Source organism: Anabrus simplex, chromosome 1 (assembly GCF_040414725.1).
Source record: "Anabrus simplex isolate iqAnaSimp1 chromosome 1, ASM4041472v1, whole genome shotgun sequence".
NCBI lineage: Eukaryota > Metazoa > Arthropoda > Insecta > Orthoptera > Tettigoniidae > Anabrus > Anabrus simplex.
In genome coordinates this window covers 1490327233-1490350496 of record NC_090265.1, presented here as the reverse complement: position 1 = coordinate 1490350496, position 23264 = coordinate 1490327233, and the positions used below count along the sequence as shown (strand labels likewise).

At 39.0% G+C, this 23264-nt stretch overlaps 1 protein-coding gene across 2 annotated transcripts in view; it reads left to right on the top strand.

The window, feature by feature from the left end:
* Mat89Ba (nucleolar protein 6 Mat89Ba) overlaps positions 1–23264 on the top strand; it is a 332508-nt gene that overhangs the window by 28137 nt on the left and 281107 nt on the right. Inside the window, exon 3 of one of the 2 annotated variants that reach the window (XM_067137975.2) lies at positions 311–436. In XM_067137975.2, the coding sequence (XP_066994076.2) occupies positions 311–436 (126 nt within the window). The remainder of the gene's footprint in view (positions 1–310; positions 437–23264) is intronic. The other variant, XM_067137976.2, reaches the window with a different exon arrangement.

The window sequence follows — 23264 nt, the reverse complement described above, 5'->3', positions numbered from 1 at the left end:
ACTTTTTTTTTTTACTCTGCCAAATGGCAAAGTAACGTGAACACTCTTGGTTGACCTATGGGTGAGTCTATTAATTAATTTTGGCAGATGAGCACTTAATGTGTCACCAGAGATCTTTTACATGCCAACGTTGTACGACATTGAGTATCAATTGGACTTTTCTCTGCCCTACATAAATTTGACTACCTCTGCAGGGTTTGAACCTGTGACTTGGGATTTGGAGGCAGACATTATTATTATTATTATTATTATTATTATTATTATTATTATTATTATTATTATTATTATTGATCTGTGTATTTGTTTCTAGGAAGATCACATAGTTGTGAAGAAAAGAAAATCAGATCCGGACCTATACAGACAACCAACTGTAAAGGAACTGAATCAATTACGGGAAACAACCAATTTATTTCATTCAAATCTTTTCAGATTACAGGTAATTATTAAAGACTACTGTACTTCCTCTAGTTTAATATAGTTTTAAAACTTTTTTTATTCATTTGGTTGAATTGACTGTCTCAGTGTATTGCATTACTATAACATTTAAGGTGATTGATGGTTCTGAAAGTCTGTTATATTACCAGAGGTGCCAACTGTTACAGATTGTCCGTAATTATTGCAGATTTTGACTATGATTATGGTCAAAGGGGGAAAATATTACGGAAAAGCGACAATATCACATATAAATTCTGCAAAAAAATAATAGAAAAAGAATCACATTCAGTTCTTTCGAGCATTACTGCGCAACCTTCCTCGTATCAATGCTTGTGAGTTTGCAACAGAACTTATTCGATCTTCAGTTACTTTTGCTACCTGTGAGTGTTGTGCAATTAATTGTGAATGGAGGATCTCTACTCTGCTCTTCTTCACTATAGAACCTGTAATGTTGTATTTGCAGAACTGTACTGAGTGCACCTCACAGTAACTTTTCCACAGAAGGAGTTTTCAGTTTGTTAGGAAAAATCAGACAGAATTTAGGCCTACATTAGGCAGAATTTTTTTTTTGCTAGTGGCTTTACGTCGCACGGACACAGATAGGTCTTATGACGATGATGGGATAGGAAAGGCCTAGGAGTTGGAAGGAAGCGGTCGTGGCCTTAAGTAAGGTACAGCCCCAGCATTTGCCTGGTGTGAAAGTGGGATACCACGGAAAACCATCTTCAGGGCTGCCGACAGTGGGATTCGAACCCACTATCTCTCGGATGCAAGCTCACAGCCGCATACCCTAACCACACGGCCAACTCACCTGGTTTAAGCACATCTACACTGGAATCGCTTATGGTCCAGAAGATGAAAATATCATCTCAGGGAGAAGGGTGCTTCAAGAAAACCTACACTGAAAAGCAGGTGCTTAGTGCAAAATATGCTACAAACATTGTTTTATCACAGTAGTACCAGTAATGTGCAGATTTTATTGTGTAATATGATATACTTTAGAACACATTGCTGTCGGGAAGGATAAAGAGCGTGTCATCCAGGGGTGTAAAGTTAGGGCTTGCAGGGTCTGCAGTGCAGGTGGGCCTGGGCCTTCAAGGGGCTCTGCAGACTCTTCCCAAAATAAAAATGTAATATACCCCAGCCTAGTGTCACTCTGCGTAGAAATGGTCAGGGCGGTTTTTTAGAATCAGTCGACATAGGTTTTTCTTTAACAACTTGTTCGTAGAGGAAATCCCATTTTGTTGCATCTAGCAGCAGTTTGTTGTGTTGAGTATAACACAGCATAGCTGTAAACAGTCTCTAGCAATACCGCTACATGCTCCTCAGTAAAGACCTGCGCCAAATTATTTAAAAATAATTTCAGCAGTGACAATTGACACCCCATTATAATGACAGTTTTTGTCTGTCCCTTCAAACTTCTTATATTAAACTGTGTATTATCCTTCGATTACAGCAAGAGCCCTGTCACTGATGCATCCGTTATTGCAAGCAATTAACTGTGCACGATTTTTTCCGTTACTGCTATTAATGCACACAGCGATTATATTGTGTGCGATCGATCATCTTCGGTATCATTTCCTGGCTATGTCCACTAGCTAGCTCCCTCATCGACATTCAAAGGCGACTAAGTATTTATTTATTTTCCACCTAGTCGATACAATGATTGCTTAAGGCAATTTTTAATGGTCAAAAGTGGTACATGTTTCGTATATTATCAACATCTTCAGCCACATAACACTGTTTAGATGAAAAATATATAAAATTGACAAAGTAATGCTTTAGAGGAAGTGTCCTTAAAATTAACCCATTATACACGTGATAAAAATCTTTTTTTGGATACCTATTGAAAGGAATTGTATTAAATAAAACTAGTTTATTCTTATTGTTTACCCCCCTATTCAAAACAATACAATATTAAAAATTAGGACTTGTTCTTATTAAATTGTCAACACAAAAATTAATATATTAGATGGTACATGTTTTGCCTATCAGTAGTAGGCATCATCAGCCATAGGAATAAATCAGGTACCTGTTTGGAAATTACTTTTGAATACTATTGATGTATAACTAGTCTTGTAAAATGGATGAGAGGTCATTATACAACTATTACACTATAAACTGTGGTATACTATTGGCTTAACAATGATTGTAGCAATATTTGAGTCTAAAAACATAACAATTATTTGAGAAATTATGATATAAGGTGGTTGATTCTTGATATTAAAAGTTATTACAATATGGTTAAAACTATCAAATTTTGCAAAACCTTAAACAAATTCAATTTACAACCGAGTCACGTATTATGTTCCTTTGATGTCACTATTATTTTTATTTTTTTTTTTGCTAGGGGCTTTACGTCGCACCGACACAGATAGGTCTTATGGCGACGATGGGATAGGAAAGGCCTAGGAGTTGGAAGGAAGCGGTCGTGGCCTTAATTAAGGTACAGCCCCAGCATTTGCCTGGTGTGAAAATGGGAAACCACGGAAAACCATCTTCAGGGCTGCTGATAGTGGGATTCGAACCTACTATCTCCCGGATGCAAGCTCACAGCCGCGCGCCTCTACGCGCACGGCCAACTCGCCCGGTAATGTCACTATTATGTATTCATGGCCTAACATGAGTAAAGTCAAGGCAACAAGCATAGGTGAGGCAAGCGTTGACATGATCAAGGCTGCTGGAGTCCAAGTATTGCAATGGTTGTTTGGAGTCCTAAACACTATTTGGAAAGAGGAAAAACTGCCCAAAGAATGGATTAAAGCATTCATTGTCCTGCTGTTTAAGAAAGAAAACAGACGGAAATCCAGCAACTACAGGGGCATCACTTTTCTATTTCATGGACTCAAAATAATGGAACAAATCATAGAACAGAGATTAAGAACTATAATCGAAACAGACTTTCAACGTATTAGGTCGTGTTACGTACATGTAGTACGTGTTGAAGAGATGTTAAGTACAGAACAAAAATGGCCAGCCGGACACCAGTGGGATCCGAACCCACAACCTCCCGATTTCGCGTCGGTTGCTCTACCAGTTGAGCTATGGTGGCCTAGGCCATCTTTGTTCTGTTTGAAAGGATCCGAGCTACAGGTCTGGCACTGCTGCTAGCACACTGTAGAGTGCGTTTAAGTCGCCCGTTGTGGGGCATGTCAATGAATATTGAATTTTCACGACCGCATTGTAATCGAAACAGACTTTCAACATATTAGGTCGTGTTACGTACATGTAGTACTTGTTGAAGAGATGTTAAGTAAAGAACAAAAATGGCCAGCTGGACACCAGTGGCATCCGAACCCAAAGAATGCGGTCGTGAAAATTCAATATTCATTGACATGCCTCACAACGGGCGACTTAAACGCACTCTACAGTGTGCTAGCAGCAGTGCCAGACCTGTAGCTCAGGTCCTTTCAAACAGAACAAAGATGGCCTAGGCCACCATAGCTCAACTGGTAGAGCAACCGACGCGAAATCGAGAGGTTGTGGGTTCGGATCCCACTGGTGTCCGGCTGGCCATTTTTGTTCTGTACTTAACATCTCTTCAACACGTACTACATGTACGTAACACGACCTAATACGTTGAAAGTCTGTTTCGATTACAATGCGGTCGTGAAAATTCAATATTCATTAAGAACTATAGCTGAACCGTAGCCTGAAAAGGAGGGGCGTGGGTTTAGAAGGAATAGTGCAACATTCTGTAAGAATGATCATGGAGAAGCATTGGGAAAACATGTACTGTGTGTAATTAATTAATTAGCTAAAATGCAAATATAAGTATCAAAAAGGTGGAAGATATTTATTGTTATTAAGTCTTTGCATTAACATACCACTTAGTCGAGCAGCTCATCTTCTTTCTCCCAGTTGTTCCCAGTCCAAACTTTGCAACATTTTTGTAATGCTACTCTTTTGTCGGAAATCACCCAGAACAAATCGAGCTGCTTTACTTTGGATTTTTTCCAGTTCTTGAATCAAGTAATCCTGGTGAGGGTCCCATACACTGGAACCATACTCTAGTTAGGGTCTTACCAGAGACTTATATGCCCTCTCCTTTACATCCTTTCTACAACCCCTAAACACCCTCATTACCATTACCATCCTTTATTTACAATCCCATTTATGTGATTACCCCAATGAAGATCCTTCCTTATATTAACACCCAGATACTTACAATGATCTCCAAAAGCTCAACCCATCAATGCAGTAATTAAAACTGAGAGGACTTTTCCTATTTGTGAAACAACCTGACTTTTAACCCTGTTTATCAACATACCATTGCCTGCTGTCCATCTCACAACACTATCGAGTTCACCCTGCTGCCGATCACAGTCTTGTAACTTATTTATTACTTTGTACAGCATAACATCATCTGCAAACAGCCTTATCTCTGATTCCACTTCTTTACACATATCATTCATGTATATAAGAAAACATAAAGGTCCAATAATACTGCCTTGAGGAATTCCCCTCTTAATTATTACAGGGTCAGATAAAGCTTCGCCTAATCTAATTCTGTGAGTTCTATTTTCTAGAAATATAGCTGCCCATTCAGTCACTCTTTTTTCTAGTCCAATAGCACTCATTTTTGCCAGTAGTCTTCCATGATCTACCCTATCAAATGCCTTTGATAGGTCAATCGCAATACAGTCCATTTGGCCTCCTGAATCCAGGATATCTGCTATATCTTGCTGAAATCCTACAAACTGAGCTTCATTGGAATAACCTTCTGTCAGACCAGTTATTAATTTCGCAAACATGTCTAATATAATCAGAAAGAATGCTTTCCCAAAGCTTACATACAATGCATGTCAAACTGATTGACCTGTAATTTTCAGTTTTATGTTTATCACCCTTTACTTCACTTTACTTTACTCCTTCAACCAAACAATAATCAAATAAGTATTTCAGATATGGTACTATATGCCAACCCATTGCCTTTAGTATTGTACCAGTAAAATAGCCAACGAGCTTGATAGCTGCAGTCGCTCAAATGCGGCCAGTATTCAGTAAGGGGAGAGAGTGGGTTCGAGCCCCACTGTCGGCAGCCCTGAAGGTGGTTTTCCGTGGTTTCCCATTTTCACACCAGGCAAATGCCGGGGCTGTACCTTAATTAAGGCCACGCCCGCTTCCTTCCAACTCCTAGGCCTTTCCCATCCCATCGTCGTCATAAGACCTGACTTTATGAATGAATTTTAAAGTTAGCACAAAGTAGGTCTCAGGGCAATTCTGGGTAGTTTTTAGCTAGGGCTTGGTACAGGAGGCAGGGTCCTATCTACAAGAAACATTTTAAATAGATTGAATAATAGTTTTTATTCAGAAAATGCATTTCAAAGTGCACATCACCTTACTGTTGATAGCCGCTGTCTTCAACATTGCCTTTTGATGACCTGTGCTCCCAGTTCACCAGGTTGAACGGGGCTGGAACTCATTCTGGAAGTTGCCAATATTACGTTGAGATAAGTCCGGAACACCCAGGTTGGTTTGATACGGGTTTGAATCTCGAACTTTCGATGTTCTGGACGATCTCCGACATTCTCCGATGATCTCCGACGATGTTGCGGGGTAATCACTCGTCACATAACTTATACGAGCGTCCAAAATTACACAGTCCCCCGACACTTTGGTTTAACAGCACTGTTTCTTTTTATATGGTTGGGATATGCCGTCGAATTCACTCTTAATCTTGTAGATAGAATTTAAAAGTTCACTAAAGATGTAGATGCGAGTAGCATCGAGATTGGAAGAAAATAAAGCACAGTTCATAAATAGAAAGAATGAAACTGAAAATTGTTCACGCACTTGGCACAGTTCGTGGTGATTTTCCACTAAAGAAAGTAGCACTTGACATTGAAAGAAATGTATGACTGCTCTAGAGTTTATCAAAGACACAGCTGTCAGTCATGAAACAACACTAAACACTTTGACGAAGAAATAAGGTTGTAATGAAAAGTAAGTTCGTTGATAGGCGCGCTTGACATTAAATAAAATAGGCGACTGTTCGAGAGTTTGTCAAAGACACTGCTGTCAGTCACACACAGATGATTTACACACTGTTCAGAAGAAATAATACACAGTTCTGTTTGAATTGGATTAAAAAAAACACAGTTTGAATTCACAGTGAAACACTTGTGTCGCCGTACATGATTATACTTTTATCATGGTAATCATTTGCAGTAACATTCATGGGAAAGTTCGAACACTTTCATAAATACTCGTGTCTATTAAGGAAATTATACTGACTGAGATTTGAAGAAAAAATGTCACAGTTAATAGTATAACGTAATGGTGTCACACTGATATTAATGATATGGGTTCAGAGATTAAGTTCTGTTGACTGATATTTAAAAAGAAATATCACAGTTCCTAGTATATCACGGTAGTGCCACATTTAAATTAATATTGGTTCAGAGATTAAGTTTCACACAGGCAACGTGGTAATGAACTCAGTTCCACAAGAACGAAAGTAAGTTATATCGAGAAGTTTCTACATGCGCACAGAATATAAGTTATACTTTACTGTTGTCACCTAAGTCCAATACATGACGTGTCATAATCAGAGATCCAATACGCGCACAGATTATAAGTTCAACACGCCTGTCAGAGTTTAAGTCCCACATGAAGACTTTTAAATATTCAAAGATAGCCTCTGTCAGCACTTCGACGAACACTGCAGCGTGGAGAGTCAGGCTGAACACTCAGCTATGACTGTCTTATCTGGGTAAAGTGAGCTCTCCTTATATTTGGTTTGGGGCTCCTACATCATCACGTAACGTGATCTCTTTGAAGCGGATTATCTCGCGAATCCCTCGACGAATTTCCGTGGGATTCGCAATTTGAGACGTTTATGCTATCCTCTTCAAAATGAAGTTGCTGCGATTATTATTAGAGAAGTTTTGAATTTTTTTCAATCGAATGTTCGCGAAGGCCTGAATGTCTTGCTTAATGATTGAATACAACTAATCATCAAAAAATACGGCATGTACAGGTCATAACCGATACAGTATATCTCCAGAAATCTCATCAATTCCAGCTGCTTTTCTAGTTTTCAACTTTTGTATTTAGTATTAGTATTTAATTAGGACAAAAGATAATAAAAGAGCAAGATGGCGCAACCATGTAAAACCTACTTCTGTATCCTACCCTGTCAGCGTGTTTAATGGAATTATTACTACAAGCTGACATTATGCTAACATTTAAAGTGCTGAGAGCCAATCTTCTGCTGACCTATTTATGCTGGCTACTCCACTATTTACATTCCAGGTTATTACATCATATACTACCTCACATTTCTCTCAAACATTGTTTCTTCACTGCGCATAAGAACTTATGCAGGCCGCTGTCATTTCTCCACTGTTTCGCTACCCATACAATAGTTTTCTGCTCATCTTTTTGTCTACAAATTTTTTGTTGCTTAACATTTAGGAATTTTGCCCTTAGTTTCCCTGTTCCTATTTTAACCTTAACTTCAGTGGTTACACAAACACAGTTAAAGGGAGGAAAGTAAATCAAATTACAAGGTACCTTAAACACTATACACACCATAACCATGTAATGAACTGCGGCAAAAACAGCACAAGTAAATATTAGTGAGGGCAACTTGACGATAACAAACAAGGAATGTGGAACAGTGCTAGGGACTTACCAAGGGCATGGAGTAGCTTAGGTTGCAGTTTTCGGAAAACCAACGGTGATCTTGGATTTTCAAAATATTATTTACCAAATGGACTTAACAAATAAATTCCGAACAAATTCAACAAATCGGAAAATACCGATACACAGTTTGTAAAATACAAATTACATGTTCTTTGAGACAAACAAATTAGATGTTCCTTGACAAGAGCTTCCTATAAGTTCAAAGAGTCAAGCGAATACCGTACATCTAATTACAAACCAAGTCGTACAATACAACCTTGAAGGTAAGAAGAAACCACAATATACTATTACAATTTTAGATTGAAGTTAAACGTACCTTTCCAAAACATCAGTTAAATAGAGTGGCGATTAGGGCAATCTCCTGTGTGATACTTTAACGAAAATTAGATGCTAATTAAAATGGGACTGAAAACAACTGTGCTTACCCTAAGGCCACCCATCCTGAAAGTGAGGAGTCGCCGACGATGTCAAAACTCCGGCAGACGACAGACAGGCCAAAGATAGACAGGCTTAAGACAGACCACCAAATGCCGTCTAGCTCTCTTTAAAAGGGAACCCTGGCCTTGGAGTAGCCAATCAGAATGCAGGAGCTTGCCCGGATTCACCAATAACAACTCTTTCTTTGATCGCGGTGTTCAAACCACTTTCTCGAACACATACGGTCGCGAATCTTCCATTTCCAGAATAGTAAGAACATATTTCTAGAATGCATAACTAACAAAGGCCAACACACCCTGAATGTAGTACAAATAAAATATTCTAGCAGAATGCTCCAAATCATACAGTAAGTACTACTTAAAAAGATTAACAAATAAAATCTTCTACAGACACTTTCCACCTTCAAGAGATTCTACACCTGTGTCATCTTCCTTCCCCCGAAAGTTGAGTCATGCTCGACCATTAACATAATATTATTGGGGTGGAAAGGCGATCACTTCTGGAAACCTGCTTACCATAGTACAGATTAGTAAAGATACAGGACAAATCACCTCACTAACAACCATGATTATCTTCAAGTTGAACTTCCAACAATAAACAAAAACAAACTGTCACTACACCAAAGGTCCTTTCAGTAGCCTGGAGTTTACGGTTTACCAATAAGTACCACATAAACGTCCACATGGATAATCATACTATACTTCAAAATGCCTTTCGAACCTTGTAAAATATCTTTGACTATTTCAACTCTGTCCACAGAAAGAATGTACACTCATTCCTTCTGCCCATTGTCAGTAATCCAGAACCTTTTCGCTTTCTTGTAAGACAGCATTCAATGCCTCCTTCTTAGCAAGGTTACGGACTAAGTCTATGTTGCACCACTTTTCACACCAATCATAGGATCGAAGTTGCACAGCTAGGCCACAGGTTCTTGCTGATGATGTGGCTGCCGACACAGCCATTTGACAACAGCCTCCATTCAAGTTCAGTCCAAACCAGGTAGCTATGCAAGTTGCAGTCCAGCCGTATCTTGCACCAAATAAGCAGATGGGTGAGACACCGTCCAGTCAAACTACCTCTATTAGGACATTAGTCACAGGATTGTGGTGCCGGATGGTAGCACCCAAGGTATACAGTGTGCCTCCCAACTTGGCACTTCAGGTTGCCGTCAGAAGAAATTGGTCATTGCAACCACTGTAACACAAACCAGAACGCAGCAGACAGGGGAATACTTGAGGCAAAACTATGCTGCTGGGCTCTAAGATCTTGGAGAAAAACAGTTTTCAAGGAGGGTCAGAGGTCGTTCTTTTAATTCACTGAGATGCATAGACACAGCCATTGGGTGGCTCAATGAGTGTGCAGTGGGACCCCCCCCTTCGCACACCAGGTACATTAGGGCACCTAGCCCTGGGGTAAGAACTATCTATAATCCATACTTTTACAAGTTTACGGTGGGGGTGGAAGGAAACTACAGGAGTTTACCCTAAGCCTGAAAAGTTAGGGGAATAAATTCCAATCGGTGAACCTAAACAAAAACCTACCTAATTTATTATACTAAATCCATTACAGTAAGGGAGATAAGAGCTAGAGGATACCTAAAGTATTTACCTACATAATTACTTACAACTACCTTACAACAAAACTCTTACAAATACCTTACAAGAAACTTATCATTACCTTACAACTAAAATCTTACAAGTAGCTTACAAAAAACTTATCATTACGTTACAACTAAAATCTTACAAATAGCTTACAAGAAACTTATCATCACCTTACAACTAAAATCTTACAAATAGCTTACAACTAAATCTACATTGTCACCAACAATGGTTTTTACCTCTCCCTACACGACTTAAGGTACCTTTACCTGGGAGAGGTGGACTCTGCTGATCCTTTTCCTTTTGGGATCGCTCACCAATAATGACACCGGGGTAAGGAACTTTAAGATGGTGCAGGAACCTCAAAATCCGGGGCCAACTTACTGATAACATGGTCCGCAGCACTACTGACGGGGTGCGTTTTAACACATAGGAGACGCCGCCCGTAGTGTCTACGGGCGCGTGATTTCATTGCTACTGACGGCGCTCGGAGAGTCTACGAGCGTATGTTTTCACTGTGGCTAGGAAGAGAAGGCGCTCTTCCAGCAAGCTCTTATTTCATCAGGACACTGTCAGATGCTTCTAGTGAGCATACTGTTTACTACTTATGAGCTGAAGTCAAGAGCTCTTCTTTCAAAGCATTGATAACACAGCTGCGTTCCGACATAGCCTTTGGCTGCGTCATCGCTCACTCTCAGCTGTGAAACGAGCGGGAAAGTACGTACGTATGGACAGGAAGAGAGTGTGTTTCGGGAGCTTGGCTTATTTGTGTCATTCTTGTGGCTATTATGTCTAATTCAAGTGCACAAAATTTAGACGATGAATCCATATTGGATGTTCTTATGGAAGACTCGGGTTCTGAAATGGAAGACAATGGTGACGATTTCATACAAAGTGACAATGATGATTCCGACGCTTCAGGCAAGTACACTTATTATTTAGCTAATTATAAAATAGGTACAAAGTGGGTTCTGAAATATACTTTTATTCCGGGTCCCTAATGATTTGGGTTGTTTCCTGTGTACAGATGACAACCTGCAGCAACCCGATGCAAGCCCGTCGTCAAGTTACGAAATGCAGGAAATACATCAAAACAAAGGGAGGAAGCGTGCAGTTCAGAGACCTGCTATTGATGACGGATGGTCATCTACCGATAATCTTCCTCAATTACCAGTTTTTCAAGAAAAAAGTGGAGTCAGAATTCCAGTGGATAACAGCAGTGATGCATGGGAATGTTTTAGTAACTATCTGAACGTAGATATTTTTAGGCACATAAAATCAGAAACAAATCGTTATGCAAGCGATGCAATAAAAAAGAAAAGAAATCGCAGTGAACAGATAAAGCAAAGATCTCTCTTTGGCTCCTGGACTACAGTTACATTGAGGGAAATATATCACTTCTTCGCAATAATCATTCACATGTGTTTGGTTGTGAAGCCAAAGCTGACAGATTATTGGGCAAAATCGCCGATTCTTCAAGCTCCTTTCCCGAGGTCACTCCTATCTAGGGATACATTTCGAGCGATTTTGTTTTTTTTACACTTGAATGACAATCGAACCTATGTTCCAAAAGGTCAACCCAACCATGATCCCCTGCATATGATTAGACCGATATATGACCATTTTATTAGCAAATGTAAAGAAAATTTATATCCCACCAAAAATTTGACAGTTGATGAGGGCATATGTCCTTTCCAAGGCCGGGTAGGATTCCGTGTTTACATAAAGAATAAGCCAAACAAATATGGAATCAAGTTTTACATTGTCAGTGATGCAGAATCTGGTTACGTTTGCAACTGCGAAATTTATACAGGGTCGGCTGGGGGAACAAACAACACGGTTCAGGAACTAATAAATCGGTTATATGGTCCTTATTTCAACAAGGGCCACACTATTTATATGGATAGATTCTTTACCAGTGTCCCATTGTTTGATCATTTGTGGAGCAGGAAAACAATGGCAGTTGGCACTGTTAAAAAAATAGGAAAAACCTACCGACAATTTTCAAAACAACTAAATTGAGAAAGGGTGAAGTGTTATTCAGACGTAAACAACATTTACTTGCACTCAAGTGGAAAGACACAAGGGATGTTTATTGTCTTTCATCAAGACACGAGGCAAAAATGACAAGTGTTCAGGTAAAATGTAAGGGAGGAAACATAAACAAAGAAAAGCCTGATTTAGTATTAGATGACAATAAAAATAAAACTGGAGTGGATCATGGAGATCAGTTCCTTAGTTATTATCCATTCCAACGTAAGCAACTGAAATGGTGGAAAAAAGTATTTTTCCATACTTTTTGTATGGCTATTGTAAATTCCTTCATAATTTACAAGAAAACACGGTCAAATCCAAAGAAAGCACATTTAGAGGGCTTTATGATTGAGTTAGCAAATAAGTTCGTGGAAATGGGAGGCACTGACAATCCAGTACCCAGCGTGAGTAATATCACAAATTCTGCTGCGCGACTGACTGGGAGGCATTTTGCTGAAAGGATTCCGCCCACCACAGGAAAGCAATATGCATCTAGGTACTGTAAAGTATGTTCAGATAAAGGGCAAAAGAAAAATGGAAAGAGAATTAGGAGGGAAACGCGATGGTTCTGCAACATTTGTGATATTGGTTTGTGTATGCCGGATTGTTTCAAGGCCTACCACACTAAAGCTAATTACTGCTTGTAAACAATGATACCCATGCCAAATGACCTCGTAGGCTAGACTATGTATATATCAGTAGTATGTTTTAGTTGATTTGTTCTCAATATTTGCTAAATTTCAAAATATTAACCCGACTTGTATCCATAGCAACATCAAGAAAAAAATTTTTTTGCTTGTAAAACATACCATGTTCATAAATATATAAAAAATAAACAGATGTACTATTATTTATTATTTATTATTTATTTACATATTTTACGCCCACATTGGAGCACTGAAATCAATACATTTGAGTTAATTTCTTCTTCTTCTTCTCCCAGAACTTTTTCATCCTCTCCGACCTGGAAGCCCTTTGTGTGTCCGATATAGTATATTGTTTCCGTTCAACTGCTTTTAGTTTGAGACTTATGCTTTTGTTCTTCAAAATCCTCTTCTCTTTTCTGTCTTTGATTTGTTGCCGAGTTATACCCAATTCTTCCAAATCGTCCTGAACTTCTTTGAACCAATTATTATTGATTTTATTCTTCAAAAAGTAATCGAATAGTTGTTTCAATATCCTGGTGTCTGCTAATCTTGATATGTGACAGAAAAAGGAAATTCTTCTTTTACGCATTGTAGATATTATTGATTCACATTCACGATAGACAATGTTGTTAGGCAACAATCTCCACTGTCCATCAACTTGGTGTTTTTTATTAATAATTGTTCTAAGAATTCTTCTCTCAGTTTTCTGTAATTTGTCTGTTGTAGATTTTACATTTAATTTGAATAAAGTTTCACTAGCATAGGTTGCCTCTGGTTTAACTATGGAATTATAGTGTTTCAGCTTAGCGTTTATCGAAAGAGATTTTTTTTTATAGGTTGGCCAGGTAAGTCTTTGTGCTTGTTTAAATTTAGTTGTTCTGTGTTCTATTGCTTCTTTTTCATTTGTGTTCCATGTTATTATTTCCCCAAGATATTTGAATTTCTGAACAATTTTAATCTCTTTATTACTGTTCAGCTGAATAACTGGTAAATCAACTTTAAAAGTTGGCATCATTTCTGTTTTTTCAAATGAAATTTGTAATCCCATTTTTTTAGCTATAATTTCTAGTTGTTCAATTTGAAATTTAGCCTCTTCTATTGTATTTGCAAGTAATGCTAAATCGTCCGCAAAAGCAAGGCAGTTGAGTTTAATATTTCTACCGATCTTGATAGTTGGTTGGCATTTCTTGTTCCATTCACGCATAATCTTCTCCAATGCACAATTAAATAACAATGGTGAAAGTCCGTCTCCTTGTCGAAGTCCAGTTCTTATAGTGAATGATTCTGATAATTCACCTCTAAATTTAACTTTTGCCTTCGTATTTTTAAAAGTCATATTAATGAGGTTAACAAGTTTTTGATGTAAGCCAAATTCTTTAAGGCTTTTTAATAATGAGTCACGATGAATACTGTCGTATGCTTTTTTAAAATCTACAAACGTGATGACCAGACCCTTACTTCGAACTCTTTGGTGCTTCATTATCCATTTTAAACTAATGATTTGATCTGGACAGCTTCTACCTGGTCGAAATCCTCCCTGATATTCTCCAAGTTCTTGGTCGAGTTGTTCTTGGATTCTTGTGTATATAATCTTGGATAAAATCTTGTATGTAATATCAAGTAAGGATATCCCCCGATAATTATTTGGATCGGAGCGATCACCTTTCTTGTGCAGCGGGTGGATTATCGCTGTATTCCATTCCTCAGGAAGCTTCTCCGTGTTCCAAATATCAATGATGTATTTATGTAGGTTTTGAATAGTCTGATCATTAGCATTCTTCCATATTTCTGCTACTATTTGATTCTCTCCTGCTGCTTTGTAGTTTTTAAGTGCATTAATTGCCGTTTTCACTTCATTGTAAACTGGTGGTATAATCTTTTGTAATGGAGTTTTATTTTTTGGGTTAGGATCAAATTCTAAATGTTCCACAGGATCCTCACAATTAAGTAACTCTTTAAAGTATTCTGCAAGAATGTTAGCATTATCCTGATTATTGTGTGCCATTTTACCATTTTTATTTCTTAACATAAGTGTGGGAGGGGTAAATTTAGATTGATATTGCTTGAATGTTTTGTAATAGTCTCTTGTTTTATGCTGATTGAATGTTTCTTTTATAGTGCTAAGCATTTCCTTTTGATAATTCCTTTTAATTGTCCTAATTTCTTTAGCTGTTTGTCTTCTGGCATTAATTAGTTCTTCTCGAGATTTTTCCGTTTTCCTCTGTTGATCATTTATCCATGCCTTGTGTCTTGCTTGAATTGCTTTGTCACATTCCTCGTTCCACCACGCATGTTTCTTTCTCCTTTTGATTGGGGCAATTTCTTCAGCTATGGTTTTAAGTTTGTTGATCATTGTCTCTAATTTGTCATTTAAAGGTGTTTTGGATCTCTCTAAATATATTTTATTATTTATTAAGTAACTGGGATCATAATTTCTCCTTGCTTTGAGATGATTATGTTTGTGTTTCCTTTTTGGTGTTAACTTGATTTTTATTTTTGAGATATAATGATCCGAGTCAATGTCTACCCCACGGAGGACTCTGACATTATAAATTTCTTTATGATAATCTTTATCCATGGCAACATGATCAATCTGAAACTCTCCCAATTTTACGTTAGGGCATTTCCATGTCATAAGTTTATGTGGTCGCCTCATGAATCTGGTGGTTTCCAAAACGAGTCTATGATCTGCACAAAGTTCAATTAATCTTTGGCCATTTTTGTTCGTTAATTTATGAGGTGGCCATTTTCCTACAACTGTGCGATACTTCTTTTCTCTGCCTATTTTAGCATTGAAATCTCCAAGTAAGATTTTTATATGCTCATCAGGGATCTTCGCTAATATGTAATCAAGTTCCTCCCAAAAGTTTTCAACTCCTTCTCTATCTTTATTGTTTTTGTCATTTGTTGGTGCATGGACATTTATTAAAGTATAAGTTTTATTCCCTACTTTAATTGTTAGAAGTGCCATCCTCGAAGATTTTGAAGAAAATTCTACAATTGAGTCTATTATGCTACTATGAACAAGAAAACCTACACCAAATTGAGGGACATTCTTCATTACTCTTTCTCCTGGAGGTCCTTTGTAGAGACGATAACCTCCTGATTCAATTGGGTCCTGGTCTGTGTTCCTAAGTTCTTGTAAAGCCATGTACTATTATAATAATTAAAACATAGTTTTGTGAAGAGGAAAGTCAGGTCTTTCTAATTATTCCAACAGTTTTTACAACCATCGCGTTACCTTACCGTTAAAAAACTTTTAAAAGTGTTAAAAATCATGTGATTTCTGGAGGATAGTACGTTCAAATATGGCCCTCTTCAATGTGTTAATAAACACCTCGTCACCCACAGACAGATTGTTCGGCCTTCGCCCGTGGCTATAATTACGCTGGACCTTAGAGTAATAAACCTTTAAGTTCTTTCATGCACGGTGCCAATTAGCTCGGATCTTTTCTGGGCTGGCATAGTCAGGCAGAAGATCATTACTTGACCACAGATTAGATAGTGGAGAATTTAGAGTAAAGGCCAACATTAACAAAGCAGGGGTTGGCTTGTGGCTTTCATGGACGGCAGTGTTAAATGCAAACGACAACCAGTTTTAGTGATGAATCCCACTTGGAATGGTCAGCGGAGTGATAAGCGATGAGGACAGATCGCAGGTTACGATTTACTCTCTCAGCATAATTTGGCCTCGGGTAATACGAGGTAGTGGTTACATGAGCAATGGATAGATCAAAACAGAAATTCCGGAACTTAACAGAAGTAAAAGCTCTTGCATTATCACTCACCAGAAATTGACAGGGTCCAAAAGAAGCAAATATCTGTTTCAAGCACGAGATGGTGGTGTTGGCGTTGGCCATACGAGTGGGGAACAGCCACGTAAAACGCGAAAAGGCATCAACACACACAAGTATGAAACGATGGCCATTCCGTGATCTCGGGAAGGGCCCGATGTAGTCTATGAACAATCTTACAATTGGACGAGAAGCTTGCTCAGAAGACAAGAGACCTAGACAAGTGTTCGGGGTGGGTGTACTCTAAATTCTCCACTATCTAATCTGTGGTCAAGTAATGATCTTCTGCCTGACGATGCCAGCCCAGAAAAGATCCGAGCTAATTGGCACCGTGCACGAAAGAACTTAAAGGTTTATTATCCCGCGTAATTACAGCCATGGGCGAAGGCCGAACAATCTGTCTGTGGGTGACGAGGTGTTTATTAACACATTGAAGACGGCCATATTTGAACGTACTATCCTCCAGAAATCACATGATTTTTAACACTTTTAAAAGTTTTTTAAGTCTTACAGGCTTTGACAAGGGTACGGATCTCACTATCCATGGATTTCCAAATGAAATGCTTACGAATTTTCTCTCTCGTCTTGAAAATGCCCAGATGACTTCCCACTGGGGTTTCATGAAAATACTTGAAGAGAGCCGGAACCAAGTTAGTTGGGACTACAATTTTGGGGTCACTGCAACCGTGAGCAGGACAACACAAGACACCACTCTTAAGGACATAAGGATTAACATGTTCACCGGATTTAATCCTGTCGATAATAGCTTTTAACTCAGCTTCTTCCTCCTGATGTTTGGTTATATCTTTGAAAAGGAAGGGAGAGTCAGTGAGAACTACATTCACAAAGGCTGATACTTGTTCAGGAGAGGGGTCTGCAGGCTGTGATGGAGGGTCAGAACTGCCTGGATAGAACATCCTACTGAGGCCATCAGCCACCACATTTTCCGTGCCACGAATGTGACGAGCTTCAAATTGGAAATCTGAGATGCGCACTGCCCAACGCGCGAGACGACCGGTCCATCGCAGCTTAGCCAGTACCCAACTCAATGCCTGATTATGTCTCAAGATCGAAAGGGAGATGTTCCAGGGACATTCTGAAGTGTTCTAAAGAGAAGACAACAGCTAAGGCTTCCAACTCATAAATGGAATAATTTCGTTCAGCAGGATTAAGGGGCATGAGAACCATAAGAAATAGGACGATGCCCCTCTTGAAATTCCTGAAGGTGAACATCGGATATGCCTGAGGAAGAAGTGTCAGTCTGAAGGATGAAGCGTTTAGAAAAGTCTGGCATAGCCAGTACATTAGCGTTACATAAGGTGGATTTCAAGTCCCTGAAGGCTTCACGTTGGGCATCACCCCACACAAATTTGGCATCCTTTGCCTCAAGGTATTTAATGGGGCTGCCCGTTCAGCAAAATTGCGAATGAATTTACGAAAAAATTAACCACGGCGATGAATCTGGCTACAGTCTAGAAGTACTTTGTCGTGGGAAAATTCTGGATGGCAGCAGTACGAGACTGATCGATTGAGACACCCTTCCCCGACATAATATGGCCTAAGAAGGACTTCTCAAACTGTGCCTCTTATAAGGGCTTCTTATAACTTCACCTGCATACACCCCAGCGTCAGTGGGTAGGGTCTGACACATCCCACTCTGATGAGTCTACTGTCAGACCTAAGACAAAACACTGGTTAATAGAGCAAATGCCTGAAAAGCCTTACATCTGATATGTTTTTGACATTTTTGACATGCTCTATTGGTGAAAAATATTGAATTCCCTCCATTTTCCATTCAAGTTCAGCAATGCGGAAAATACTGACACACTGTTTGTAAAATACAAATTAAATGTTCTTTGAGACAAACAAATTAGATGTTCCTTGACAAAAGCTTCCTGTAAGTTCAAAGAGTCAAGCGAATACCATACATCTAATTACAAACCAAGTCGTACAATACAACCTTGAAGGTAAGAAGAAACACAATATATTATTACAATTTTAGATTGACCAAAACATCAGTTAAATAGAGTGGCAATTAGGGCAATCTCCTGTATGATATTTTAACGAAAATTAGATGCAAATTAAAACGGGACTGAAAACAACCATGCTTACCCTAAGGTCGCCCATCCTGAAAGCGAGGAGTCGCCGTCGATGTCAAAACTCTGGCAGACGGCAGACAGGCTTAAGACAGACCACGAAATGCTGTCTGGCCCCCTTTAAAAGGGAACCCTGGCCTTGGAGTAGCCAATCAGAATGCAGGAGCTTGCCCGGATTCACCAATCACAACTCTTTCTTTGGTCGCGGTGTTTAAACCACTTTCTCGAACATATACAATCACGAATCTTCCATTTCCAGAATAGTAAGAACATGTTTCTTGAATGCATAACTAACAAAGGCCAACACACCGTTTAAAAGTGTGTGTCACAAACTTTCTGGACCGTTCCAATTAATATAGAAATGTAATCTACTAGTTACAACCGACATATGTTAAAAATATTTTTTACACTGTACAGGTACAAATTGTACAAATAAAATCTTCTACAAACACTTTCCACCTTCAAGAGATTCTACACCTGTGTCATTCTATATCTGTGTCACTATACAATCACAAAGTAAATGTAAATCATCATACTTAGCCTCACATAGTATGCACTGAGAGCTCTCTTTGCTCCTGATCCATCCTTTATTTCTATGCAGCTCCATCAGCCACCATAGTAACCCACCCTTTAATCTTCCATCCCTAAATCTTATACCTAAGTTGGAGATCTGGTAGACCTTATAGAATAGACTGAGCGAAGGCCTTTCTGTGCATTCTTCCAAACAATTCTGCATCTGGATGTCCTTAATTCTCATTGTCAGGGCCCTCTGCATTCTGCTATTATTCCCCTTCCATCCCTCTTGCCAAATATATCACATACCCAATTCCTCAACATAATTTTTGATTTTTGCTAGCCACCACTCATCATACATTCCTTCCAGTTCATATCTATATACTTCCTGCAGCAGAATACCGCCGCTATCCCGCCTTAGTCTAGACCAATAATTTAATACCCTTTTAACACAGTCTAACTCGATAAACTCTCCACATAAGATTAATGCCCCGACATTGGCTGTACATTGCGCTAGTTTCAAAACAGCCTTACTGAATTTATTATTTGATTCAGGCTGACCCTTTTCTTTTCTAATTCCCACAATTCCACCCCATATAAAGCTCGGCTTGTGACTAGAGATTTTAGTAATAGCCTCAGTATTTTATAGCTTACTCCTGGGCACTTGGTGACTAGAATTTTTATTGCTGCGAGGGCTCAATTTGCATCTCTTGATGTGGTCATCCCATCCTCCTTTTCTGTTCAGTATCATTCCTAGATATTCTAATCTATCTACTTCCTCTATTCTTGCCCCCTGTACCCACCATTCCCTTACTTTTTTTACCCTCCTTCTCTTACTTACAATCATCACCTTCGATTTATTATAGTTAATTTTCAGCGACCACTTATTTGCATAATCTACTAACTTATCCAAACTTTTCTTCAATTCACCCCCTAGTCAGCGACATTAACAGAATATCATCAGCGAAGATCAGGCCTGGGATCTCCATGTTACCCACCTCCGGTACAGCCCACCTAGCCTCTCCGTGCTCATCCAGTATATCATTTATAAATAGAATAAATAATATGGGTGCTAATTTGCATCCTTGTTTGAGACCCAGCTTACATTCTATCGGTTTGCTTATTACATTGTCCTCTAGTTGGACGCTACTATATACTATATGATACAGCGCCTCTACCGCACATATCATTTTCCTAGAGATTCCCAGCCTCCCAAATTTTTCTATTAACGCCCTTCTACTCACCGTGTCGAACGCTTTCTCAAAATCAACTGCTGCCAAAAAAATGCTGTCTCTTCCCCGCACAGTGTATTTCTCTGCTAGCATTTTCACAATCATGATATTATCTATTGTTTGCCTCCCCCTCCTGAATCCTCCCTGATATTTAGAGATTATACCGTTGTTTTCAGCCCAATCCTTTAGTCTATTAGCTAAGACTCTTGTGTAAATTTTGCTCAATGAATCTAAAAGAGTTATACCTTGGTAGTTATTAGGTAAATTTCTATTCCCTTTCTTTTTATATATTATCCCATATTCCCATTCCTTCGGTGCCTTTGCCCCGTTGAAAATCCTGTTGAATAGCTTTACAATTCCTTCTACCATCTGGCCGCATTTACTTATTTGTTTCCAGCATACATTACTAATACTATTTCTCCCCCCCCCCCCCCCCCCCCCGCTGATTTCATCTTCAGTTTCCCAATCACTCCCTGTACTTCTTCTATCTTGAAATCTCTATCCAGTTCGTATATACTTATGAGGGAGGAGTTGGAGAGTTTGAGGGAGATAATTAGGATTCTCACAGAAGACAGGAAGGAAGATAGGCCTCCCTCAAACAATGTGCAGGTTACAGTAGGTATATAAGAGGGAGGGGAAGGAGATTGCAGGCTAAGGGCTCTATTCAGGATCAGAATTCAGGACAGGTGTCTGTGCGAAATCGGTACGAGTCACTCCAGGTAGAACAACAGAGGGAAGATGAGGGACAGGGAACTGTTGCTGAGATATGTGGAAGTAGGTGGAAGGGAAAAGGTAGGAAAGGGAAATGTAGAGTAGAGGATAGGAAAAGACAGGTGGAACAGGGTCATGAGAAGGAAAAAGGGAGGAGGAAGTAGCTTCTGCAGCTATCAGGACAGATAGGGCTGACCAGGAGGGGAGGGGATCAAATGAGGTGGGTAGGGTTGAGGCTCTGGTCATGGGGGATTCCATCGTTAGACACGTGGGGAAAGTGAGTGGAGGAAAGCGAACCCGGGTAGAATGTTATCCAGGAATTAGGTTGAGGCAGATGTTGAGGAAAGTAGAAGAGAGGGAGGAGAGGAAGGAGAAGATGGTAGTGTTTCACGTTGGTACCAACAATGTAAGGCAAGCTGATATAAGTACCAACATAGTTGGAGATGTGTGGGATCTGGTAAATGCAGCACGGGTGAAGTTTAAGAAAGCGGAGATTGTTATTAGTGGAATACTGTGTAGGAGGGATACTGACTGGAGGGTGATTGGGGATTTAAATGAGACTATGGAGTGGGTATGTGGGAAACTGGGAGTGAAATTTCTAGATCCTAATGGGTGGGTAGGAGATAGGGATCTGCGCTCAGATGGCCTTCACTTAAACCGCAGTGGTACGTATAAGTTAGGAAATTTGTTTGGAAGGGTAATAGGGAGGTACATTCAGTGAAACAGGGTGGCCTAGGGAGCAGTGATAAGGAAACAGGGAACTGGAAATCAAGTAGGGATGACATAAAACTGTTAGTGTTGAACTGTAGAAGTATTGTAAAGAAAGGAATAGAATTGAGTAATTTAATAGATACATATATTTACCAGATATTGTAATAGGAGTTGAATTGTGGCTGAGAAATGATATAATGGATGCAGAAATTTTCTCGTGGAACTGGAGTGTGTATCGTAGAGATAGGACAGGAATGGTGGGAGGGGGAGTATTCATTCTGGTGAAAGAAGAATTTGTAAGCTACGAAAAAGTTAAAGATGAGACACATGAAATTCTAGGTGTAAGGCTCATTTCTAAAGATAATAGGCAACTTGATATATTTGGAGTGTACAGACCGGGAAAGGGTAGCACTGATACTGATTCAGAATTATTTGATAAGATAATCAGCTATGTAGGAAACGACATGGAAAGAAATGTAATTGTAGCGGGAGATCTGAATTTACCAGATGTCAATTGGGAGGGAAATGCGAATGACAGGAAGCATGACCAACAAACGGCAAATAAGTTAATATGGGAAGGACAGCTGATTCAGAAAGTGATGGAACCAACCAGAGGGAAAAATATCCTGGATGTGGTGCTGATAAAACCAGATGAGCTCTATAGAGAAACTGAAGTAATAGATGGTATTAGTGATCATGAAGCTGTTTTTGTTGTAGTTAAAAATAAATGTGATAGAAAGGAAGGTTTTAAAAGTAGGACTATTGGGCAGTACCATATGGCTGATAAAGCAGGCATGAGGCAGTTTCTAAAAAGTAACTATGATCGGTAGAAAACGGTAAATAGAAATGTAAGCAGACTCTGGGATGGGTTTAAAGAAATTGTTGAGGAATGCGGAAACAGGTTTGTACCTTTAAGGGAGGTAAGGAATGGTAAAGATCCACCTTATTATAATAGAGAAATAAAGAGACTAAGAAAGAGGTGCAGACTGGAAAGAAATAGAGTTAGAAATGGCTATACATGTAAGGAGAAATTAAAGGAACTTACTAGAAAATTGAATCTAGCAAAGAAGGCAGCTAAGGATAACATGATGGCAACCATAATTGGCAGTCATACAAATTTTAGTGAAAAATGGAAGGGTATGTATAGGTATTTTAAGGCAGAAACAGGTTCCAAGAGTGATATTCCAGGAATAATTAATGAACAAGGGGAGTGTGTATGTGAGGATCTTCAAAAGTCAGAAGTATTCAGTTAGCAGTATTTAAAGATTGTTGGTTACAAGGATAATGTCCAGATAGAGGAGGAGACTGAGGCTAAAGAAGTATTAAAATTTACAAATGATAACAGTGACAGTTACAATAAGATACAAAAGTTGAAAACTAGAAAAGCGGCTGGAATTGATAAGAT